Here is a 23,099-nt window from a genome sequence, read left to right as displayed (position 1 = left end):
GCGTTTTCCGAACTCACCACAAATTAAACAAGGTTCTCTTTCGTTACAATCTTCGATTTTAATATCGTCAATGTCGTCAGCTTCATCATCTTCGTATGATGTCGAATCTTCCTCTTCGTTTGAAGATTGTAGTACTTTTCTCTTTACAGATTTATTTTTCTTTTTAAAAAACTTTTGTTATTCGATTTTTTGTTTCCTTCTAAGCTGCTTTTGTTCTAGTTGTAATTTCAAAGGCGTTGATTTTATTATTTCGGATCTTTGTTTTTTTTCTTCCACCCTTCTTCGGAGTAGACATTTTTTGTTTTTCTTTCATCGAAGGCAACATATCACTGAATGAAACATTTTGTTTATCTTCAAATATCTGTTTTCTTTGGAAGGTCCTGGTTGGGGTTCCAGTAATTCTTCTTAAATAGTTTGTGAAAGGCACATAATCAGAATAATTTCTGATTATTATTTTGTTGAGTTTAATTATCGTTTGAAGTATAAAAGTCTTCTTCATTAAATCTATTTCGGTTGAATGTAAAAATTCCGGTCTTCTCAAAACCAGTTGCAGCTTTGTCTATGCTTGCAACTCTAATATATGCCTTTGAGAATAAAGTGCTTATGTGGCACATTTCAATTTTCTCATAGGGTTGAGATTTTAAAAATGTAAATCTGTTTGATTTACAGATGTTCGTAATTACCCGATTTGGAAATGAATATGAACAAACGTAAAATCATGATATAAATGCATTTTAACTTTTCCGTAATAGGGCAATTATACAGGGCGTTTCAAAAAGGTATGTCATATATTAAATTACGCATTCCGGGGACAAAAATAAATTGATTGAATCCAACTTACCTTAGTACAAAAGTGTACACAAAAAAAGTTACAGCCCTTTGAAGTTACAAAATAAAAATTGTGTTTTTGCATTATCTCCTAAACTACTTCACATTTTGTAATAAAAATATAATAATATTTGTAATAAATATAATAAATAATAAGAAACAACAAAATCTAAGCGCACAGAAAAATTTTAAAGGGGGTGTGCAGCCCTAAATCCCCCCAAACTTTTGAGTACGTTCAAATCAAATGAATTTTGTAGCATCATTAGTTTAACACATAGGCTTAATAGTGGCATAATTTTTATATTTTTATCAACCAGCAACAACTGTAATATTATCTTTTTCTTCTATTTGTAGTGGTTTCATAACTTGATGGGATGTATTTGTAGAACCCGAAACAGTTCGTCGTAGTTACAGTAATGAACCACATGTTAGTAAGTCTTTTTTTATTTTTCTTTTTACCCTTTAAATATATATACATTATATCTACCTTAAGTTTTTGATTCAATAGTGAATTTTCTTTAACCTTTTCGCTAGTCAATAGTGTACGTTTTGTTGTAATTTTGGATGGAGCTTTTTCTTGCAATTCTTTAATTTTGGCTTTTAGTCGGTGATTGTCTCCTTCAAGTTCTTCGACTTTGTGTCGAAGAACGGAAGCTTCCTGTTCACTTAATTCCAGTTGCAGCTTTATCTCTGTCGGGTCGTCTTCTTCGGATATGTCCGATTTTTCTTGTGGTTCTGGAGTTAGTTTCAAGTTGGTAGGACTTAACTTTCGGGCTGAAAGATAATTAATATTACTTTAAATTCAACTTATTAATAATACGTAATTTCGATGAATTTAATTTGGAAATTATAACGTGGAGATTGATGAAAGGCGAGGTGTTTGATGTCATTGAAAGATAATTAAAGAAAGCTTGAAATTATTTGAAAGATGCCCTCAAACATTTTGTCACCTAGGGGAGACCGGGGGAATTCTGCGCACCTAAGGGAAAATATTTACAAAAAGTTTCCTATGTGCACACAAACTTCCCTTATTTAATTACTGAAACTTGTATCTATTGGGAGCGTTATTCCCATAAAAAAGGTTTAAAGTTTTGCGGATCTTGAACAAAAAAACAAAGCTGTATTCGAAAAAAAAAAATTGTAATAAAAGAAATATAGTCAACAAAACAAATTTCCTAAAGACCACATTAAAGAGATAATTTTATTTTCTGACTGTTCTCCGTGCGACCTTGGCACACATATCGCAAGTATAATTAACTGCTGAATCCCAACCACTACATTTTGAATGAGCCCAATTTGAACACATTACCCAACGGTACCAAATTTCTTTGTCTCTTTCGAATTCACTGCACACCAAATACTCCTAATTTTCTAGTGTTGGATCTACGAGTATACATCATCTAGTTTATCATCATTACAAAGCTTACTCTCATCATAACTTTCAGACTCAGAATCATCAAAATGTAAACTTCTAACTTCAGATTTCTTGCTTACAGGTCGGTTCTTTGCTTTAGTAGCCATTTTTTCTACGGTTTCTGTTGTTCTTTTCCTGGTTTCAATTTTTTTTTAATTTCAGCTTTTTTTATGGTCAGCTGGTTTGATCTCAATTTCGCATTATTAGATAGAGTCTTGTGCATAGTTTTATCACATCTCGATGGTCCCGTTTGGGGTTCGGTATTTCTAGGTGGAGTTCTCTGCAGAGTTTCATCACATCTCGACTGTATTGTTTGTGGTTTCGGTCTGTGCTCATCTTCAAAATTTACATTCGACTGCTCAAGAGCACTATCAACATTGGTATCATCGATTTCATTTAAGTTCATTACAATTTGTAGGTATATCTGAAACTTCAGTGTCATCTACTAAGTTGAAATCATCTTCAGAGAATTTATTAGGATCTATGGGCCATATTCCAGCAGCACGGAACCCGGATATTCCTTTGTCCATCATGGCAACTCTCAGATATGAGTATGAGTTCTCAGATATAAGTCGCACTCACGGATTAAAGCATTGTTTAGAGGTCCATAAAAAGTTAGGTCAAGAGGTTGAAGCCTGTGTAAAGTATGAGGGAAAGTGAAATCATAACAATTCCGTGAGATCTGCATTAAGTATAAATCTCCAAAAAATGTGACTCCCATGGTAATCCAATATGAGAAGCACTGTATCTTCTTTCGAGACCTATATATGCTGACAAAAATGGTTTATCCAGTCGAAAAATAACCAATTTATTCAACCATTCTTTATTTATCCAACCATTTTTTGAATATCTGTATATTGCTCCAATTGGGCTTCCTCTAATTACTTGTGGATTCATACGTATTCGACAGAATATGAACATAGAAGGTACAAACTGTTCTAAAGCATTTACAGCTTACTATAGTAACATTTTTCCCTCTTTCCCAAGATATTACGGATCCTATTTGTTTTTGACGTTTTGGTGCCCAAATTTTTGATGGTTTCTAGACCGTAGAAATGCCTGTTTCATCTACATTAAAAATTCGACTCTCAGGAAATTTGAACTTTTCCATAACTGTGAGCAGATTGTTAAAAAATTGTTCAACCTCATCTATATTGAATGCAGAAACACGGTTTTGTCTGGATGACACTTTAAAAATATTTCCAACCAATCTTCACCAGCGATTGTCTTTATCGAACCGAAATGGTGTTTTATTTGATTTTATTAAAAAACATATTGGCCAATTTTTTAACATAGTTGGCTATTGTAGATTCCTGTCCATCATTAAACATTGGTTTCCTACCACGTTTTATTTTTTTTATGACTATTAAACATTAGTTTGTCACGTAGAGTTGATACTGGAATATTGAATGATCGACTTTCAATAGCAGTGATAGCAACTTTTAGTTCATCTTCTGTCCATTTTGATCTTTCGGTTTTCTGAACGTAAGCACGGGGCATTTTGGAATCTAAAAAGCAATACAAACACTATACCAGCAGAAAAATCTCACAGGGGCAGCGCGATTACTCCGACACAGCTGCGCGTTATTCCCCCTAGGTGAGTAGAATGACTTAATTTATCACTGTTCGTTAATGACTAAATACAATCAAGATTATTCGAAAATTACATCGACTTCTTGAAAACAAACAATCGGCGACCTTGTCTAAACCAACACTACATATTACAATAATTACAAACGTGTGCTCGGCTAGCAATTACGAAACTAAACTGCCCGCGGTGTTGAATGTTGAATACTTATGCCGTGTTGCCAAGATATTAAGGCGCAGAATTCTCCTGTACGCGGAATGCCCCCAGTCTCCCCTATTTGGGATGCTTAGCGAGGAGCATTATTTTTGTTAATATAAATCATGATCTTAAAATATAGAATAAATTAAAAAATATATACATACTTCTTGCTCTTGTTGCCATTTTCTTTAATTGTAGGACTAGCGATTCATTGTCGTCTTCAATGCGGGATACTTTTTTACGTAATGTCTGAGCCTGAATATTAATTAACAGAGTGAATTATTTATATTAGTCAATAAATAATTATGTGAATAAATGGAGAAAGTCCAGAAAGAAAGGGCTGTCTTATTTCTATCTTTCATTTCTCCTGTCTGATTCCTTTATGTGAATCATAATTTTTTTTTTATTAAATTTTGTACACATGCTTTCCACAATGACAGCTTTTTCACTTTTTAAACCTCTAAAATAATAACTTCGCATTGGTTTTTTATTTTTAATTTTAGTATTGTTCATTTCATCTGTAAAAATATTGTGTGTTTATAGAAATAAAACCAGATCTATTGATAGTACTGCCTTGAAACCAGACATGTCTTCTTCTTGTAGTGCCTATCAATTCCGAATGTTCGATCATCGGCAATTTTGACTTTGTTTACAGCTGCTCGAAATTGGCTTGCAGTCCTTGTATTGAACTAAGTTCTTAGCTCATGGAACCAGAAAACACGCCGTCTTCCTGGGCCTCTCTCTTACCGAAAACTTTTCCTTTACTAAACAATTGTTAACTTTGGATAAAAAAGCTGATTTGGCTGGTTTTTGGGATTTTATTAATACCCTAAGGTCAAATTTTCGTTTGCCATTTTTATAAGGAAACAAAGTATGGAAGAAGAAAAGATAGATTGACTGACACTGCTCTCCGGAATTAGTCCGTCGAAAAATTAGAAGTATATATACTACTATACACCAGGGTTTAACCAGAAGAGATTCTTAAACTACTATGAGGAAACTATCGGTCTTCGTTGAGGCGACAGGACTGATTGAAATTTAATGAAAAAAAAACATGATATGGTACAAAAGTTTTATGAAACGTAGATTAACGTGTCTCGCCTAAACAAAGAAGAAGAAGACAAGGGGATCGATTTTTAAGGTTTGAAATATTCTGAAATAATGTTCCAAAGAATCAAAAAATCATTATTCAACTTATCTAACCCAAATTTTATTCATCTTAAGCTTTAATATACAGTTTTGTAAGTTTTGACAATAAGAGATAGTTTTCACTCCTAAAAAATAAAAAGCGATAATATCGGCATAATATTGATTTTAAAGTGCAGGGTAAGTTGAGCTTAATCAACATTTGGAAAAATTGTTAGGTTTTGTACTCTTGTAAGCCTCACTTCCTGTACTTATATTACGTTAAAAGCTTATTAAATTTACACTAAAAAGTAATATTTGTTTGTAAATTGTATCGTGACCTTAGGATATTAGTCAATAGCTCTCATGGAATGACGATCAATATTTCAATAATTAATTAGTAAACTGCTTAAATTAGAAGCTACCATTGCATATTTCGCTTTTAATGAATATACAAACATGTATAACTTAATTTATGACTGTAGTATGGAAACAACTGCCACTCATCAAGTTCACAACTATAATGTAAGAAATAAATTCTGTCTTAGAACTACAGCAATGAACACAACTGCAGTACAACGAAGCATTGTGGTAGAAGGAATAAAGTACTACAACCTTATCCCGGACATAGTGAAGCCAATGAACATGAACAATGCCTTTAAACGAAAATTAAAAAATCCAATTTATGATAACCGTTTTGTGGTTTGTATAATTAAACTTCATCTTCTTATTCAAAATTTTTAATGTGTTAAAGTAATTATGTTAGTGTTTGTATTCTATTTTTTTTTCTAGTTTGACCCTAAGTTGGGACTGTCATTGTATCTTTAGCATTTCTATCACTGACATTTATACTTTCATGGAATAAATTAAATAAAAAAAATTAATGGTCAATTTCTTGGAGCAGAGTACAATGGCAAATATCAGCAAAAATTCTACTAAGAGTAAGCTTTATTTAGCTAAGATATGGAGAAGTACATTTTGGTATTTTCTTATAGGAATTCCATAATACCAAAAATTTGGGGATTTATGGAATTACGATTAGTACGTCCCTGGCTATGGCATACTAAAATTAAAAATAAAACCGAATGCAGCCTTTTTTCTATTAGTTCAAAACAAATTTTCTACTTAAAAACTAAAAACAATATATTTTACCTCTTCTTCAGCAAATTTCAATTGTTCTCTTAAATCTGCTTCTCTCTCCAGCGAATCTTGAAGATCTCGAAGGAGTTGGACTGGGTCGTCCTGGGATCCTCCTCTTGTAAGTGACTCACGTGATACTTTCTTTTAAAAAGGAAAGTATGTATTAATATTTAAAATATTTAAACATAAATATTGTTATGGATGACTTACTCCATCTAAAGAAGGATTCTTGCTTAAGCTTCCTAGTAATGGTGTCTTTTTATTAGTCGATCCCTTGGTATCTTCTACTTTGGAAATTTTTGTTTTAGCTTCTTCTAATTCTTTCTGCAAGCGAACAGATACTTCATTTGACACCTTTAGTTCTTGTTCTAACTGTTTAATTTTTTCTATTTGTGTTACTGTTGAACCACTTCCTGATATCTAAAATACCTTATTTAAAATATGATTTAAAACATAACCGGTAATAATTTCTTACATCCTTCATTTTCTTGTCTAGCTCCGCTTTTTCAAATTCTAATTGTGCTGCCTTCCTTTCTGATTTTCTTAGTTTGAAGGATAGTATTCGACAATTTTTCGTTGTTTGATCTAAATCTTTTTTTAAAGATGTATATTCTACAGCTTGGTCCTCTCTGAAATGAAAATGCTTAGTTTTCATTTAAATAAATATTTTCTTAGAATTATTACACGTTATAATTATTCTAACGTAGAATGATGCGCATACCCTGGACAGCACATCGCACAAATGTCTCAATATTGACAGAACTTGACATCAATACTAGGCTTACCACAATTATCAACCAAAATATATTGAGGTACTTTGGACACATTACTAGACGAATGAAAGGCATGGAGAGGTTGGTGGTTGAAGGCAAGGTAGATGGTAAAAGAACCCGAGGAAGATCGCCATTCCGATGGTCAGACCAAATAAAGTGCGCTACCGGTTACTCTCTGTCTGAGGCAGCCCACCGCGCCCAGGAGAGAGAAGAATGGATAGCAACCATTCGTCACCACATCCTTACGAAGGATAAAGGATAGAGGAGGAGGAGGAATTATTCTAAGAAAATATTATAACCGCGTTTGGTATGAATGAATGCATTTAACAATAATTTTAACGTTGCCCACCAGAAACCTCATAAAAATTAATTAAACCTTGACAAACATTAGACATGAGACAAACAATATGTAATTTGGGTTTAGTAACTAGCAAACATCACAATTAAAAGGATCATGAAACACTTATAAGAAACTATTGTAGAAGAATAACAATACTATGTGCAGAAGGTTTTTCAGAAAAATTTAAATTAGAAATAAATACAAGATTACATCACTTAAAATAACCAACACATTGAGATCTATTTTGTCAAAAACTAAACCCAACAATTCACCAAAAAGAAGAAAGTAGTGTGTTTATATACCTTGTGAATGTAAACATTTTTATTGGAGTCAAAATTTCAAGACTACTACACCCAACGCACTTTTACAGTCAGTTGAATATAAGCCTCTACCGTAGAAATATCGTATTTCCCGAATTTTTCCCGTGATCATTTTTTCATCGTTTTCTGAACTGGAGCCCTGGCCACAATTTTTCTTACAAGAGGTTTGCTGAACTGGGGTTGAAGAAGCTGTTATGATGACATTTCCAATTTGTTGCATGTCTTCCGGTTCGTCTTGTTCTGTAACTTAAGCAGCTGCGAAATCAACTTCTGAGAAATTATCTGGATTGTAAGGTATGATTCCGGCTTTCTTGAATCCATTAAGAGCATTCATCGGGTTGCAAGCTTTTGTATAGGATTCATTAAAAATTCTATAATTTTAAAATACTCTAACAGCCTGGGAATTAGTAAACCATTTTTCGAGTGATTTATCATAAAGCTAAGGTCTAATGGCTATATCTTGTGGGTACTATGTGGACGCAAGCATGCCATGGTAACAAAATTGCTCCTGGCTTTTTCGATGATATCTAAGTTCTTAGAGGTAAGAAAGGTGACCGTCAAGAATTAGGAGCGCTGGGTCTTGAAATGATCAAACCAATCTGCAAAAACATCGAGATTCATCCACCCAGAATCATTGCACCTGAATGCTGCTCCTGGTGTTGCTCCTTTTTTTAACTCCTCCTGCATCCTCTTTCGGGAAAAAACTAACATCGGTTGAGCATATGAATCTTCCGCAGACATACAAATGACTGCTGTAGTAGATACACCTCGTTCAGCAGATACTACTCTACCAACTTGTTTCTCCTTTGGCAAGAATCTTACAGTTTTGTCCTGGTACTGTCCTCACAGACGTCTCATCTAGATTATACATACTAAGTGAGGGGAATGGCGTTTAATCCAATATGGTCTTAAATAAAGTGGAAAACTTTGTTACAATAGGTCTGTTAAAAGCGATCAACCTTGCTTCAAGAGATCTCAGCAAAAAGTAGAGTGGGTCTCATGTGAAAACCCTTTAACCAGTCTTTACCAGCAAGTTTTGTTTGGTCCGAAAATCTATGCACAATGGCATTTTTAACTTCGAGTTGGTACATCATAGACCTTACGTCTTTGGGGGTAAGGCCATACATTCGACTTTCCATGTCGAGAATATAGGTTACAAGCTGTTGTTATTGTTCCTCGGTGACTAGGCTAGTTTTTATTCCAAATCTCTTCAAATGGTCCATGGCTAGCTGGTTTTCCTCCTTACAACGTCGTTTCAAACTCTTCAACGGCATCTTAAAATTTCTTGCTGCTGTTTTGTATGCAAGGCCATTAAGCATAATTTCTATAGCTTGTCACATTTCATTTTCGTCCCATTTTTGCCTGTCGGTCTTCTGTTTATATTTTTTAACCATTTTGCCGTCCTGGCAAAAAATCAAGTGACCTATATTTTTTATCATATTTTTTTTACTAGAGAGGGCAAAATGATGCCTGGATCATTTAACCCGACACCATGGGGGATCATTTTGCACGAACGAGCACACTTTTCTGGCAGTCATGTTTATTACGTAGCGGCCAAGGTTTAGTATTTCATAAACATTTCAAAGTATCAGCAAAATATTAGACTTACAGCTATTATATCACAATTGAACATTATTACTTGTTTTAAAGTAATATTACAATAGTTTCAAGAGACTCCCCTTATTCAAACTTATATAAAATCTCGAAATTAGGGAAATACGATGTTTCTACGCTAGAGGCTTAAATTCGACTGACTGTAAAACTGTAGAAGTGCGTTGTGCGTTGGGTGATGAGTACGCCACTACAAATACAAATGGCATTACGTCCTAAAAATAATTTGAAGAATCGTTTTGCCCGCAAGGATCATTTTGGGCTACTCCCACCTATTAACTTGTTTTTTTTTTGTATTTAAAGAACGATCATTTCAGTCCGGAAATCAAATCCTCAATAAAATATGTAATTTTATATCTTCCACCAGCAGACGAAAAATCAGAAAGAAATAACTAGGTAACAAATAAACCCGGAAAAAAATATATTACTAGAAATCACCGGCTGTGAGAGCCTACTCACCTAAAATTATCTTGCAACTCGTCCATTTGTTCTTCCATATCTCTCAGTTCTTTTTTAATATCTTCATTTTCGTCCATTAATTCTTCACACAATGTTTCGGCAGCAAGAAGTTTCGATCGTAAATCGTCGGCTACTTTCTGAGCCTCCTGCGCCGTTGGTCTATTATCCAAATCACTTTCTAGTTCTCTTACCTTTAAACTCAGACTTTTTTTTTCATCTCTATAATCTTCCAACTGTTGTTGAAATTCGTTACATTTCTGTTGTAGCTTTAGTACTTCAGAAGCGCTTGTTTTACTGGTGGTTGTTTCCATAGCCGCTAACCTTCTGAGAAGAATGTCACTTTTTTCTCTTTCTAGTCTATCGCATTTGGATTTTGTTGTTTCTAGTTCTTTCTTGAGACTCTCCAATTGTTCCCTCAGTTCGTTTTCTTGTACATCTACAAGCGTTGTGTCCGTAGTTTCAGTGCCAGCTAGACTTACTGCATCGTCATTGTCCGAATTATCCTGCGGAGGCTCCACATTTTGTTTCGTTTTCACCTAAATAATGTAAAATATTAGTTTCAAGTATTTTTAAATCTAAGACCTCGCCCGTAAACATAAAAAGTGATATTTAAAAGTGTTTCCTTTTAAAAGGTGTATTTTTATCTAGACGAGACTTTACTTAAACAAAGTTTTATATATGTAGTACAAAAATGTGACAAGATAACACAACCTTCATACTGCACGACAAGCATTGAACAATTTTTCATAACAGCACCCTGTTAAGTGAATCCACTACCTTTATTTTACCAAGAGAACGAACCTGTTGAAGAAGACCTTAGGAGAGTTTCAAATGAAAGCACTAACACCCACGAAATTTCATTGCAGGCTGTAGAAAAGATATGGGCAAGGAGTATATTTTCTTCTTCATAAAAATTTGTATATTCTTGAATAACCTTAAAGAATCCAGCATTATAAAAGCAGTTGTAATCCAGATAAGTCCATTGCTTAAATTTTCCAGTCCATAAGTGTGAATGTAAAATATGACGTGGCATTATCCAGAAAACATAAAGTAAAATACCTGAATAAATATAAAGAAATTCAGAAAAACATCAGAAAAGAAATTCGAAAGGCAAAAGAGAGGTGGTTCTCCAACAGATGCAATGAAATGTAAGATTTGGATAAACAGTATGATAGCTTTAATGTGAAGGAGAGATTGTGATACTGGACTAATTAAATCCAAAAACTATTTAATGATAAAAGAAAAGAACTGTCATTAAAAACCACAGAGGAGACCGGGCCACCAATATTACGGAAAGAAGTCATCTATGTCATCAAAAACACAAAAGAAGGCAAACACAAGAGGGTTCCTGGACTACTGGACCAGATGATGTGCCCATCGAATTATTAAAAGTCATTGATGAAGATGTTATTGAGGTAACGGTTGAACTCGTTAATCTAATATATCAGACTGCCTCAATGCCCAGACAATGGCTGGCTCAGACCTTTGTAGCAATACCCAAAAAATCAAGTGCAACAACCTGTTCAGATGATAGAACAATAGCTTTAATGAGTCACACACTTCAAACATTTTTGACAATAATATACAGCAGAATTGTTAAAACTCTTCAATATGAAATTAGTAACACACAATTTGGCTTTAGAAATGGTATGGGCACAAGAGATGCTTTGTTCGACTTGAATGTGCTGGCCCAGAGATGCATAGACATGAGTCAGGACATGTACTTATGTTTTGTAGATTTTGAAAAGGCATTTGATAAGGTTTATCATAAAAATCTTGTAGATATATTAAAAAGCAAAAATATTGACAGTCGTGATTTGAAAATTATGTCTAATTGACCAGAACACACGAGATATCAAAATACAGAGAGGAGTCCGTCAGGGTTGTGTGCTGTCCCCACTACTCTTCAATGTCTGCAGTGAAGGGGTATTTAAAGAAGCGCTCTCAGATCCAGTAGAAAGTATATCTATCAATGGAGAAGTTTTGAATTACCTGCGTTTTGCAGACCATACAGTGATAATGACGGATAACAATCATGACTTACAGAACGTAATGCAACGACTTAACTTAATGTTGTCATGAATACGGATGAATTTAAAAAAAAAACTATGCATGATCATGACTAAATCTGCAGATGCAAACATCCAATTGATCGTTGAAGATATTGTAATCGGGAGTGTGGACACCTACAAATACTTAGGAACATGCATTGAACAATTTTTCATAACAGCACCCTGTTAAGTGAATCCACTACCTTTATTTTACCAAGAGAACGAACCTGTTGAAGAAGACCTTAGGAGAGTTTCAAATGAAAGCACTAACACCCACGAAATTTCATTGCAGGCTGTAGAAAAGATATGGGCAAGGAGTATATTTTCTTCTTCATAAAAATTTGTATATTCTTGAATAACCTTAAAGAATCCAGCATTATAAAAGCAGTTGTAATCCAGATAAGTCCATTGCTTAAATTTTCCAGTCCATAAGTGTGAATGTAAAATATGACGTGGCATTATCCAGAAAACATAAAGTAAAAGACCTGAATAAATATAAAGAAATTTAGAAAAACATCAGAAAGGAAATTCGAAAGGCAAAATAGTTGGTTCTCCAACAGATGCAATGAAATGTAAGATTTGAATAAACAGTATGATAGCTTTAATTTACACAAAAATGCAAAGAAATGACAGGTTCTAGAAAAAGCACAAGAACGAATATATTTAAAAATAATTAAGAGGATAATATTACTGATGTGAAGGTGAGACTGTGTTACTGGACTAATTAAATCCAAAAACTATTTAATGATAAAAGAAAAGAACTGTCATTAAAAACCACAGAGGAGACCGGACCACCAATATTACGGATAGAAGTCATCTATGTCATCAAAAACACAAAAGAGGGCAAACACAAGAGGGTTCCTGGACTACTGGACCAGACGATGTGCCCATCGAATTATTAAAAGTCATTGATGAAGATGTTATTGAGGTAACGGTTGAACTCCTTAATCTAATATATCAGACTGCCTCAATGCCCAGACAATGGCTGGCTCAGACCTTTGTAGCAATACCCAAAAAAGCAATTGCAACAACCTGTTCAGATGATAGAACAATAGCTTTAATGAGTCACACTTCAAACATTTTTGACAATAATATACAGCAGAATTGTTAAAACTCTTCAATATGAAATTAGTAACACACAATTTGGCTTTAGAAATGGTATGGGCACAAGAGATGCTTTGTTCGACTTGAATGTTCTGGCCCAGAGATGCATGGACATGAGTCAGGACATGTACTTATGTTTTGTAGATTTTGAAAAGGCATTTGATAAGGTTTATCATAAAAATCTTGTAGATATATTAAAAAGCAAAAATATTGACAGTCGTGATTTGAAAATTATGTCTAATTAACCCGAGATATCAAAATACAGAGAGGAGTCCGTCAGGGTTGTGTGCTGTACCCACTACTCTTCAATGTCTGCAGTGAAGGGGTATTTAAATAAGCGCTCTCAGATTCAATAGAAGAAGGTATATTTATCAACAGAGAAGTTTTGAATAACTTGCGTTTTGCAAACGATACAGTGATAATGACGGATAACAACAATGATTTAAATTTAAAGAAAACTAAATGCATGATCATGACTAAATCAGTAGATACAAATATCCAATTGATTGTTCAAGATACTGTAATTAAGAGTGTTAATACGAACCATGGTGATACCAACAAATACTTAGGAACATGGAACATCAAATGTAGATCAAACCAAAGAAATTAAGAGACTATTGAAATAGCACGGGCACCATTCGTTAAACTTAAGAAGTTTCTTTATTGTCAGGATATAAGGCTAGGAGTGCGCCTAAGGATGCTTCGGAGTTACGTGTTCTTTACTCTTCTCTATGACTTGGAAGCATGGACATTAATACAAGTGCATTTAAATTTTGGTGTTACAGAAGAATCCTACGAATATCATGGACTCAAAGAATGTCGAACGCAGAAGTTACTAGAAGAATAGGAAATGAAGCGGAAATAATATTGACTATCAAAAGAAAAAAACTTGAGTACTAAAGACATGTTATGAGAGGGCAACAATACTCATTATTGCAACTTATTATGTAAGGTAAAATTCGAGGAAAGCGATATGTAAGAAGACGAAAAATAGCATGGCTTAAGAACTTGAGGGAATGGTTTGAATGCAGTAGTATGGAACTATTTAGAGCGGCAGTCAACAGGGTCAGCATAGCCATAATGAATTCCAACATTCGACGGAAGATAGAACTAGAAGAAGAAGTGGCATTATCCAGATAAACAACCATTTTAATATTTTGTTTTTTTATTATGGAAATTTCCTAGTATTCGGTTTGGAAACTTTGAATCTAGCCATTATCTAACTAGACATTAGCCCAATCTAACCATTGATACAGGTTTTACAGTTCCTATATGCTTTACACTGAGATGGAAAACACTTTAATTATACTATATATATATATATATATATATATATATATATATATATATATATATATATATATATATATTATATATATACATATATATATATATATATATATATATATATATATATATATATAAATATATATATATATATATATATATATATATATATATATATATACAGTGTGGAAACCACTTATGGAATAAAATTGTTTGTGTCCTTATTTTAGAAAATAATAAAAAACGTTGAGATACCTAAACTTTTAAATTTAAATGTGCGCATTTTAAACATAAATTTGAATGTACAGGGTGATTCACGCAAGTCTGGCATAGTCCATAACCTGTTTTTTAAATAGAACACCCTGTATATTTTTATGTTTTTAAAAGTTCCCCAACAACCTGATCTCAACGAACTATATCATGTAGGGTCTATTGTGAATAATACAGGGTGAAATTTTGAAATTAAGTATAATTTTCTTCAAGACAATTAAATCCTAGAATACCCGAAGTAATTGATTGGATTACATTAAAATAAATGCTCAAAATGTTTTCCACCTTGTTGTTAGGAATAACACAGTCTCCTATAAAACTCGTCCCGAATTTACTTTAAAGTTTGAGGTGAAATATTCCGTATTTCTGTAGTTATTCTTTCTTTGAGGTCTTCAATGCTAGTTGGTTGTGTTGCATATACTTTGTTCTTGAGATAACCCCACAGAAAAACATCCAAAGACGTAAGATCTGGCGACCTAGCTGGTCACTCTATAGTACCTCTTCATCCAATCCAGTTATTGAAGTAGATTTCATTCAAGTAATTTCTCACCATTAAAGCATAATGGGGTGTTGCAGCGTCCTGATGGAACCAGATAGTTTCATGAGGTAGGGTAGGATCTATTGGATTGGGATATAAGTTAGCCAAGTGAGGAAGAACATCGTCTCTTAGCATGCTTAAATATTTTTCCACTGTCAAATTACCATCTACAAATATAGGACCAATAATATGATCTCCTATAATATCTGCCAAACATTCAACTTTTGAGGATACTGAGTGTGTGTCTTACTCATCCAATGAGGATTCTCCGCTGACCAATATCTACAGTTTCGTCGGTTTACCTGTCCGTTCAATGTAAATATTGATTTATCAGAAAAAAGAATTGTGCCAAGAGCTATTTCATTTGTGTTAATTTTATCCATCATTCTTTCGCAGAAATCCATTCTACGATCTGGATCATCTTCTGTTAGCTCCTGCACAAAAGTCAATTTATATGGATGAAGTTTTTCTTCATGGAGACACCTTAGGACAGTTGTGTGACTCACATTATTTTGACATGCAATTTGACGTGAACTTGATGTTGGATTCTCTGCGACACTTAACAAAATATCCACTTTCACCTCATCTTCAATGAAGTTAGGTTATTTTTTAATGGTTTGACATGTCCAAGTTCTCTGAATTGAGCATAAATTTTAGACACACTACCTTGTGCAATATTAGGCAGCTGAGGATATCTCTGATTAAATAAGTTTGCTACTTCAACTTGACTTCTACAATTCTTCTCGTAACCGATCATCATTAAAATCTCAATTCGGCGGGTCTCAGTTAAATATTACATTTTTATTTCTGTAAGAAATTAGTTTTTAATAAGGAATTTATTATTTTAATGTAAAATATCAACACACCAACAACTGATTGATAACAATTCGCATTATTTACCGATTTAGTTTACTTAGCAGACTATCCAGACAGTTTTTACCTATTCATGACAAAAAATGTTAACATGGTTACTAAAAACAGAAAATAAACGGGTTATAAACAGGTTATAAACAGAAATTTTTCCCAATATACTGACACTTAGAGTAGAAGTGTATTTTGTGTATTTAGCTAATTTAAAATAATACCATAACACGTGATAAATTACTAATTTCAAAATTTCACCTTGTATTATTCATTATTGACCCTACATGATATCGTTCGTTGATATCAGGTTATTAAGAATCTTTAAAAAAGAGAAAAATATACAGGGTGTTTCATTAAAAATAAGGATTATGGACTATGCCAGACTTGCGTGGATCACCCTGTACCTATAAATTTATGTTTAAAAAGCGCACATTTAAATTTAAAAGTTAACGTGTCCCAGAGTTTTTTATTATTTTCTATAATAAGGACACAAACAATTTTATTCCATAAGTGGTGTCCACACTGTATATATAAACGTTTGCAAGCGAGACCTTTAAACATATTTGTAGATAAAAAAATTGAAGATACTTAAAATTTAGTTTAGTTTAATATTTAGTTAGGTTAATAATGTTATCATCACTACACACACTGTAAAAAGGTGGTGGTTACGTTTTTAGAAGCATAAAATAACGAAAGAAAAAGTGTTAGCTCAAATTAGACAGAAATATACAAGGTGATCCAAGTAGGAAAGAAACTGATTTGATAGTTAGAACATATAAGAAACATAGTTAAAAAGTGAGGTAATGCAAAAGAAGTCAATGTTTTGTAAATCTGAATGAACATTAGAACAATTTAGGTTAAGATGTGTTTACTTTTTTACTGTAATGTCCATTTTAAGATTTATCGGGTGTCTATCTGAAAATAATTTAACAAAATTAAGTTACCGATTATTATTTGAAAACTATCTCGGTGCAGTGACTCGGTTTACAAAGAGAATAATACATTATTTAGAAAATATTATTTGACGTTCCAGCTTTCAGCTACTAAACTATTGTTTTTTTTTTTAATTTAACCTTCTATAGTTCACTATTGAGCAACACGATTTGACCAAGAGTTACGATCGTTGCCATATTAGTTCAGGGACATAAGCAAAAAAAGCACTCTGTTTGTAGCACTGACCCCTCCAGGTAAACGACAGTTGTTTTGAGTAATATGGACCTCTATAACAAGAACTCTATATGTTTCCTGCAGTCGATTTTTTGGACTTAATTAGTTATTAATCAATTAAGTTCAAAAAACGGTAAATTATCGCTTTTTCGACTATCAGTAAAACGTGGAGCATTTGAAACAAATTTGAGAGTAAGAAACTTATAAGTCATATAAAAACATTCAAAATGGCTTTCTCTAAATGTTGCTAGCCTTATTTGTTGCTTAGAAAATTGCAAAATAAGTCAGAAATTCGGTTTTTTATAAATGTTATCACTTTTTTAAAAATGAACATAGATCCTTGATATTATATGAACTATTGGAACTGACATTGGAAGTGACAAGTTCTTTTACGCTATCTTTAAAATCGAATTTGTGTGGAGACTAGAAAGCGAAAATTCATTGTGCTCCTTCTGCGAAAAACCAAATATCGCTATGGAGTGTTTTGTGGCCCATATATGATTCAATAAGGAAATTTCAGTTCCCAACCAGCGGCGCATGCTCCGCAATATCAAATGTACAATGATCGACCATTACAGAGTAATGTCAACTTTCTTAACCCCTAACCACACCATATTTTAATAATAACAACCGCCATATTTTGACATAACTCTTACTGCTCAAAACCCTACTGAAACTTTACATTCAGATTTAAGGCCAACCTTGACATAATACAAATTTGGCTAAAAAGTGGAGCATTAAGTAAATGACAGCAAGCCAGTTCATACAATGTTCACTAATAAAAAAAAGACAAGTGATAATCAGCAGTTAAGACATGAAGTTGACATGATGAAATTCGTTTTTCTTTGGTTGAGTTTCTACATCTCACAACTTCTTTCAGCCTTTTTATTTTTATTGTGGATAAGGAAAGTTTGACTTGTAAATAAATCACAAACAACTGCTAATAAATAAACCAAAGAGACAATTAATTTCATTGATACACGCCATTAGACAACGTCAACAAAAATTTGATCAATTTTGAATAATCGTGTGAAAGGTAGATTTTTAAAATTTGAACAAGCTGTAATTATGATTTCATTACGTCAGTTTGATTGTGATAAAATATTTGACCGTGTGCCACGGACTGAGAGACCAAATCATAAATGAAGACATAAAGGCCGAATTAAATATGTTCTCGATGAATAACAGAATACAACAAAATATGTTAAAATGAAGACAACAAGTTCAATATACCAAGACACGTTATAGAATATAAACCACGTGGTCGGCCCTGAAGAAGATGGCAAGACTGAGTACTGAACAGGCTTGAAGCCTAACCCTTGAAGGGAAGAAGAATAAGACGATTGAGTTATTTATGCATTTATTGTATTTTACACAAGTATTTATTCTATTTTTTGTACATCTCAAGCTCACAAAAATTTTTTTGACAATATTACGAAACAATAGAAAATTGTCAACAAGTTACTGCAAGTTACCTCTAAACGATTTACTTGTAATTTATATTACAAATCGTAAATCAATGGGAAGTTAAATTGTCTTTTGTATGTATCTTGGCAAGGGTTTTTGAACGTCAAATAAATTTGTGTAGAAAGTAGATTTCAATGGATTTTTTTTTAAATTCGTAGTATTTTGCTTGTTTTGATGACCTAATTAAAATATATTACAGGGCTGGTTATAAGACCCTCTACATCATTCTAATACATGCAGAAAATATTATGAAACATATGTATGCATATTGTGCATCTTTCAATAATTATTATTCAGAGTTGGGATTAAATTTTGTCTCAAATCTATCTCGATCTTTATATTTTCCTTCAATTTTGATAAACATACGAAAATTAAATTTTGATCATATTGATTATGTTTGTCTGTCCGTCCGACCGTCTGTTCAGTCTTAAGGTTGTCAAACACGCTACGATAAATCGATAACGATTTAACTGTACCATTAAAACTGTACAGTTCGTCGTTCATTCCAGTATCATACACGTTACGATAAATCGTTACGATTTAACTTAAAACGACCCAGTCCAGTCCAGTCCAGAACGGCATCCAAGGCGACGAAGAATACTTCCGGTACGGCGAAGATGGTGGAGCTGGCAGCCCTTGATTTTAGGGGTAGTATAAGATCACAGACCTAGAAGCGTCTGACCCGGAGCGGGCGGCTTCAAACAGCGTCGGTACTCACAATGAGCGGTTGAATTAAAAACTCACCAACCCGCCTTGCCAGCGTGGTGTTTCAAGGCAAATACCTCCCAATAAAATGTCAGATTTTAAAACAAAAGCGGATGTATCCCAGGTTAGTATAGCGAGAAATCGAAACTCACACTGATTTATCAGTCAGTCTGTGTTTCTTTATACAGATGACATAGTTATTACAAGAAGTATATCCACAAGAGTAGCCTATGTAATCGTAAAGCTAAACCGAAGGTATAAAATAAAGATTATTCAGGTATACGCACCAACAACGGACCATCCGGATGAGGAGATTGGAGGCTTCTATGATGACATATAAAAATATATATTCAACGATCTCACAGTCCTTAATAGCTTTACCACAGGCAGCGATCATAGAATGGTAAGAGCCAAACTAAAATTAGACTTAATAACAGAAAGATCCAAAATGATTAGGAAGAAAGCAAACCCAATATGGAACGACCCAACGAATTTAAATGAATATCAAGGCAATATCAATAAAATCTTACAACAAAATGAATGCATGAATAATGTAAATGCCCTAAACGAAAATATCGTAGAAACTATTCGAGAGGCTCAAGTAAAATGCTGTCCTAAAAGACACCAAGACGAAAAAATAACCATTGAAACAAAGCAACTAATGGAAACTAGAAGAAAAATCAAAGAAAAAGAAAGCATTGACGAAGAAGAACTGCGAAAAATAAAGAAACGAGTATCAAAAGCTATAAGGAAAGATTTAAGAATGAAAAAGTCCAGCGAACTATAGAAGAGAATAAAAGTCTGAAAGTCCTGAGAAGACGACTAAACAATGAAAAATGCGAAATACACAAACTGAAGAACAAAGAAGGAGTCCCCACATCAAATAGAGAAGAACTACTACACGTAGTTGAAGACTTCTATCAAGAACTATACACAAGCCAAAGAGAAGACCAAAAGAACTTGGAAGCCGCCGCATCACGCAACATTATCAACCAGGGTTTAGAACTCATGCCAGAGATCACACTAAGCGAAATCCAGGACGCAATGAAAAAGATAAAAAACAACAAAGCGCCAGGAGAAGATGGAGTCGTAATAGAAGCTATAAAGATGGGCGGAAGTGCCCTTCTCAACCAAATAAAAATGTTGTTTAACCTTTGTCTAACAGATTGTTGCATACCAAAAACATGGAACAATGCAGTAACAATTTTACTACACAAGAAAGGAGACAAGGCGCATCTAGAAAACTATAGACCAATCAGCTTATTGAACCACATCTATAAAATGTTTACCTGAATAATTACGACAAGACTAGAGAAAAAGTTAGATTTCTACCAGCCCCGAGAACAAGCCTACAAACAGTAAAAACCTTAATAGAAAAGTATCTAGAATATAACAGACCACTGGTACTTATCTTCGTAGACTTTCACAAAGCCTTCGACACTGTGGAATTAGACAGCATTATAACTGCTCTGAACAATACTAGAATAGATTACCGGCTCACAAAGTTAGTACAAACATTATACCAAAATGCCACAATGCATGTAAAACTACATGATACCACCAGAGAAATTCATATCAAGCGAGGTGTGAGAGAGGGTGACACTCTCTCACCTAAATTATTTATAACGGTCCTCGAATACGCCTTTAAAATGATAAAGTGGGAAAATAGAGGAATAAAAATCGATGGAGAAATGCTGAATCATCTGCGTTTTGCCGACGACATAGTACTTATTACCGAAGATCTGGATGAAGCACAACAAGTGGTACAAGAATAAGAAAACGTATCTTCAACAATAGGTCTAAAAATGAACATCAGTGTACAAAAAGGGTGTACATATGTGAAATTATGAATATAATTTCAGTTAATGAGGACTGTATTACATAGGGCTGGTTCAAATAAATTAGGATATGTGGTAAAAGGTTATACAGATTATAGCAAATTAAGTTTAATATATAGTCTTACCAATTCTTCTGCTGCGCATACACACACTCGCGGTATTTAGAGGCTTTCAGTCGCGGTTGTTCTTCATACGGGGAAACTGTCCGGTTACCGGTTTCTGAACACGTCTTTCGCGGTACTAACACTGAGATCACACGAGATATAGCACATTTGCGTCTTTACACGATTTAAAATAGTATTTGCGTTATTTTTCGCGTAACTATAAGCGAGAGAGGTAATTAGAGTGGAGAAAAGGCGTGGTAAGTATGTACCAAGCGATAGAGAGATTATACGTCTGTCTAGTAGAACTCAGCAGACGAAAGAGAGGAAGAATGTTTCTAGCAATAGTCAGCAGTCAAGAGAGAGTGTCCGTTATCATCGAGAGACAACAGGGAAGAGAGTTCCTTTCTTCTTTGCTATTTTACAACTGTCTGTATTTCTAATGGAGTGGGGTTAAAATGTGAGTAGGAAGGGTTGGAGAACGGGAAATAATTGTAAAATTGTGGTAGAATGGTAGCTAGTAATACAGCGAAAAAATGACATGATTTTTCGCATGTGAAAAAATTGAACAATCAGTAAGACCAAATTTATGACAAATTTAGTTCCCAGCGAACACCTAATCATCCAAAATCAAGTGGTAGAATTGACAGAAAAGTACATATATCTTGGTCATGAAATCAGAATAAATAGACAAGGACAACCAGACCGGCGAATTTCACCGACGAATAACACTTGCTTGAGCGGCGTATGGTTCACTAAGAGACATCTTTAAGAGGAACATCCCAATAGCTATGAAACGGAAGACATTTGACCAATGCGTTCTTCCTATTATGACATACTGAGCAGAAACTCTCACGCTCACAAAAACAACAGCACTAAAAATGCGAGTGGCACAAAGGCGAATGAAAAGATCAATTCTCGGCGTGACAAAATAAGACAAAATAAGGAATCAAGATTTAAGGAAAAGAACAGGTATCAGTGATGTCGTCGAACGTATAGCCAAGCTGAAATGGAATTGGGTAGGTCACATAGCGAGACTGAAAGACACAAGATGGACCAGAAAACTAATTGACTGGCGCCTACGAGAAGACAAACGCAGCAGAGACGACCACCAACACGCTGGATGGACGACATTAGGACGTCCAGCGGTGGACAGAAGAGGTTGCATGATGATGATGATGATGATGATGACCGTTAAAACTGTACAGTTCTCTTCTTATCAACAATCAACAATTTTCATGTGTAATTTTCATTTAATTTTAATTGTTCGCGACGGCTTCGACCGACGACGACATGTTAGCGGTCGTGGGATTAATATTCGTCTTGAAAAAGATAAAACAGCGGAAAAATCGTAGCATCTGGTGTAAAGACTGGCTGATGAAAGGAGAAGTTTATTCTCTTATGAATTTTTTGAAAGAATTAAAAATGTTAGAAAAAAATTTAGAAATATTAAAATTTTTGTACTGTTCCGTTCGATGGTACAGTTTTTAAAAATCGTAGAAAACTGTGCAGTTTTACCCAGGCTTTTGGGGGATATTGGCTTTTATATGTTTACAACCTGAGATGAATCTTGATTAGTCACATTTGGCAATTGATGTGTCAATTCCATGGTGATTTTTCTGACGGTACTCTATGAGTTTTTAATACAATGATTCTCCTTTGCCTTCTGCATTCTTATGTTGTTGACTATTTGCTGATTACCACGTCATCCCAACTCATTCGTCCGAAGCCATTGGCCAGGATTTGGGGGATTGCTTATACCGGCAATCACTCGGATGTCATAGTCTCGTTTTTATCTAGCAGAATGCACTGGATGATCAGAATCAAGATCATCACACGGGCAGGTGAGGTTGAAATTTGGATAGAAGAGGCTATACGTTCCGCATCACTGTCCCTTACATGGGAAAAGGT

General features: G+C 34.0%; 1 protein-coding gene across 4 annotated transcripts in view; it reads right to left on the bottom strand.

Annotated features, from left to right (window-relative positions):
* Positions 1-23,099, bottom strand: part of LOC140452409 (uncharacterized) — a 98,206-nt gene that overhangs the window by 40,952 nt on the left and 34,155 nt on the right. For all 4 annotated transcript variants that reach the window (XM_072546645.1, XM_072546643.1, XM_072546646.1 and 1 more), the window contains exons 6-11: positions 9,797-10,332; positions 6,769-6,922; positions 6,504-6,713; positions 6,306-6,434; positions 4,193-4,283; positions 1,316-1,602 (exon numbers count right to left, since the gene is read on the bottom strand). In XM_072546645.1, the coding sequence (XP_072402746.1) occupies positions 1,316-1,602; positions 4,193-4,283; positions 6,306-6,434; positions 6,504-6,713; positions 6,769-6,922; positions 9,797-10,332 (1,407 nt within the window). The remainder of the gene's footprint in view (positions 1-1,315; positions 1,603-4,192; positions 4,284-6,305; positions 6,435-6,503; positions 6,714-6,768; positions 6,923-9,796; positions 10,333-23,099) is intronic.

This window comes from Diabrotica undecimpunctata, chromosome 10 (genome assembly GCF_040954645.1).
Source record: "Diabrotica undecimpunctata isolate CICGRU chromosome 10, icDiaUnde3, whole genome shotgun sequence".
NCBI classification, from domain to species: Eukaryota; Metazoa; Arthropoda; class Insecta; order Coleoptera; family Chrysomelidae; genus Diabrotica; species Diabrotica undecimpunctata.
The sequence above is the reverse complement of the archived record's forward strand: the minus strand, read 5'-3'. Positions and strand labels throughout refer to the sequence as shown.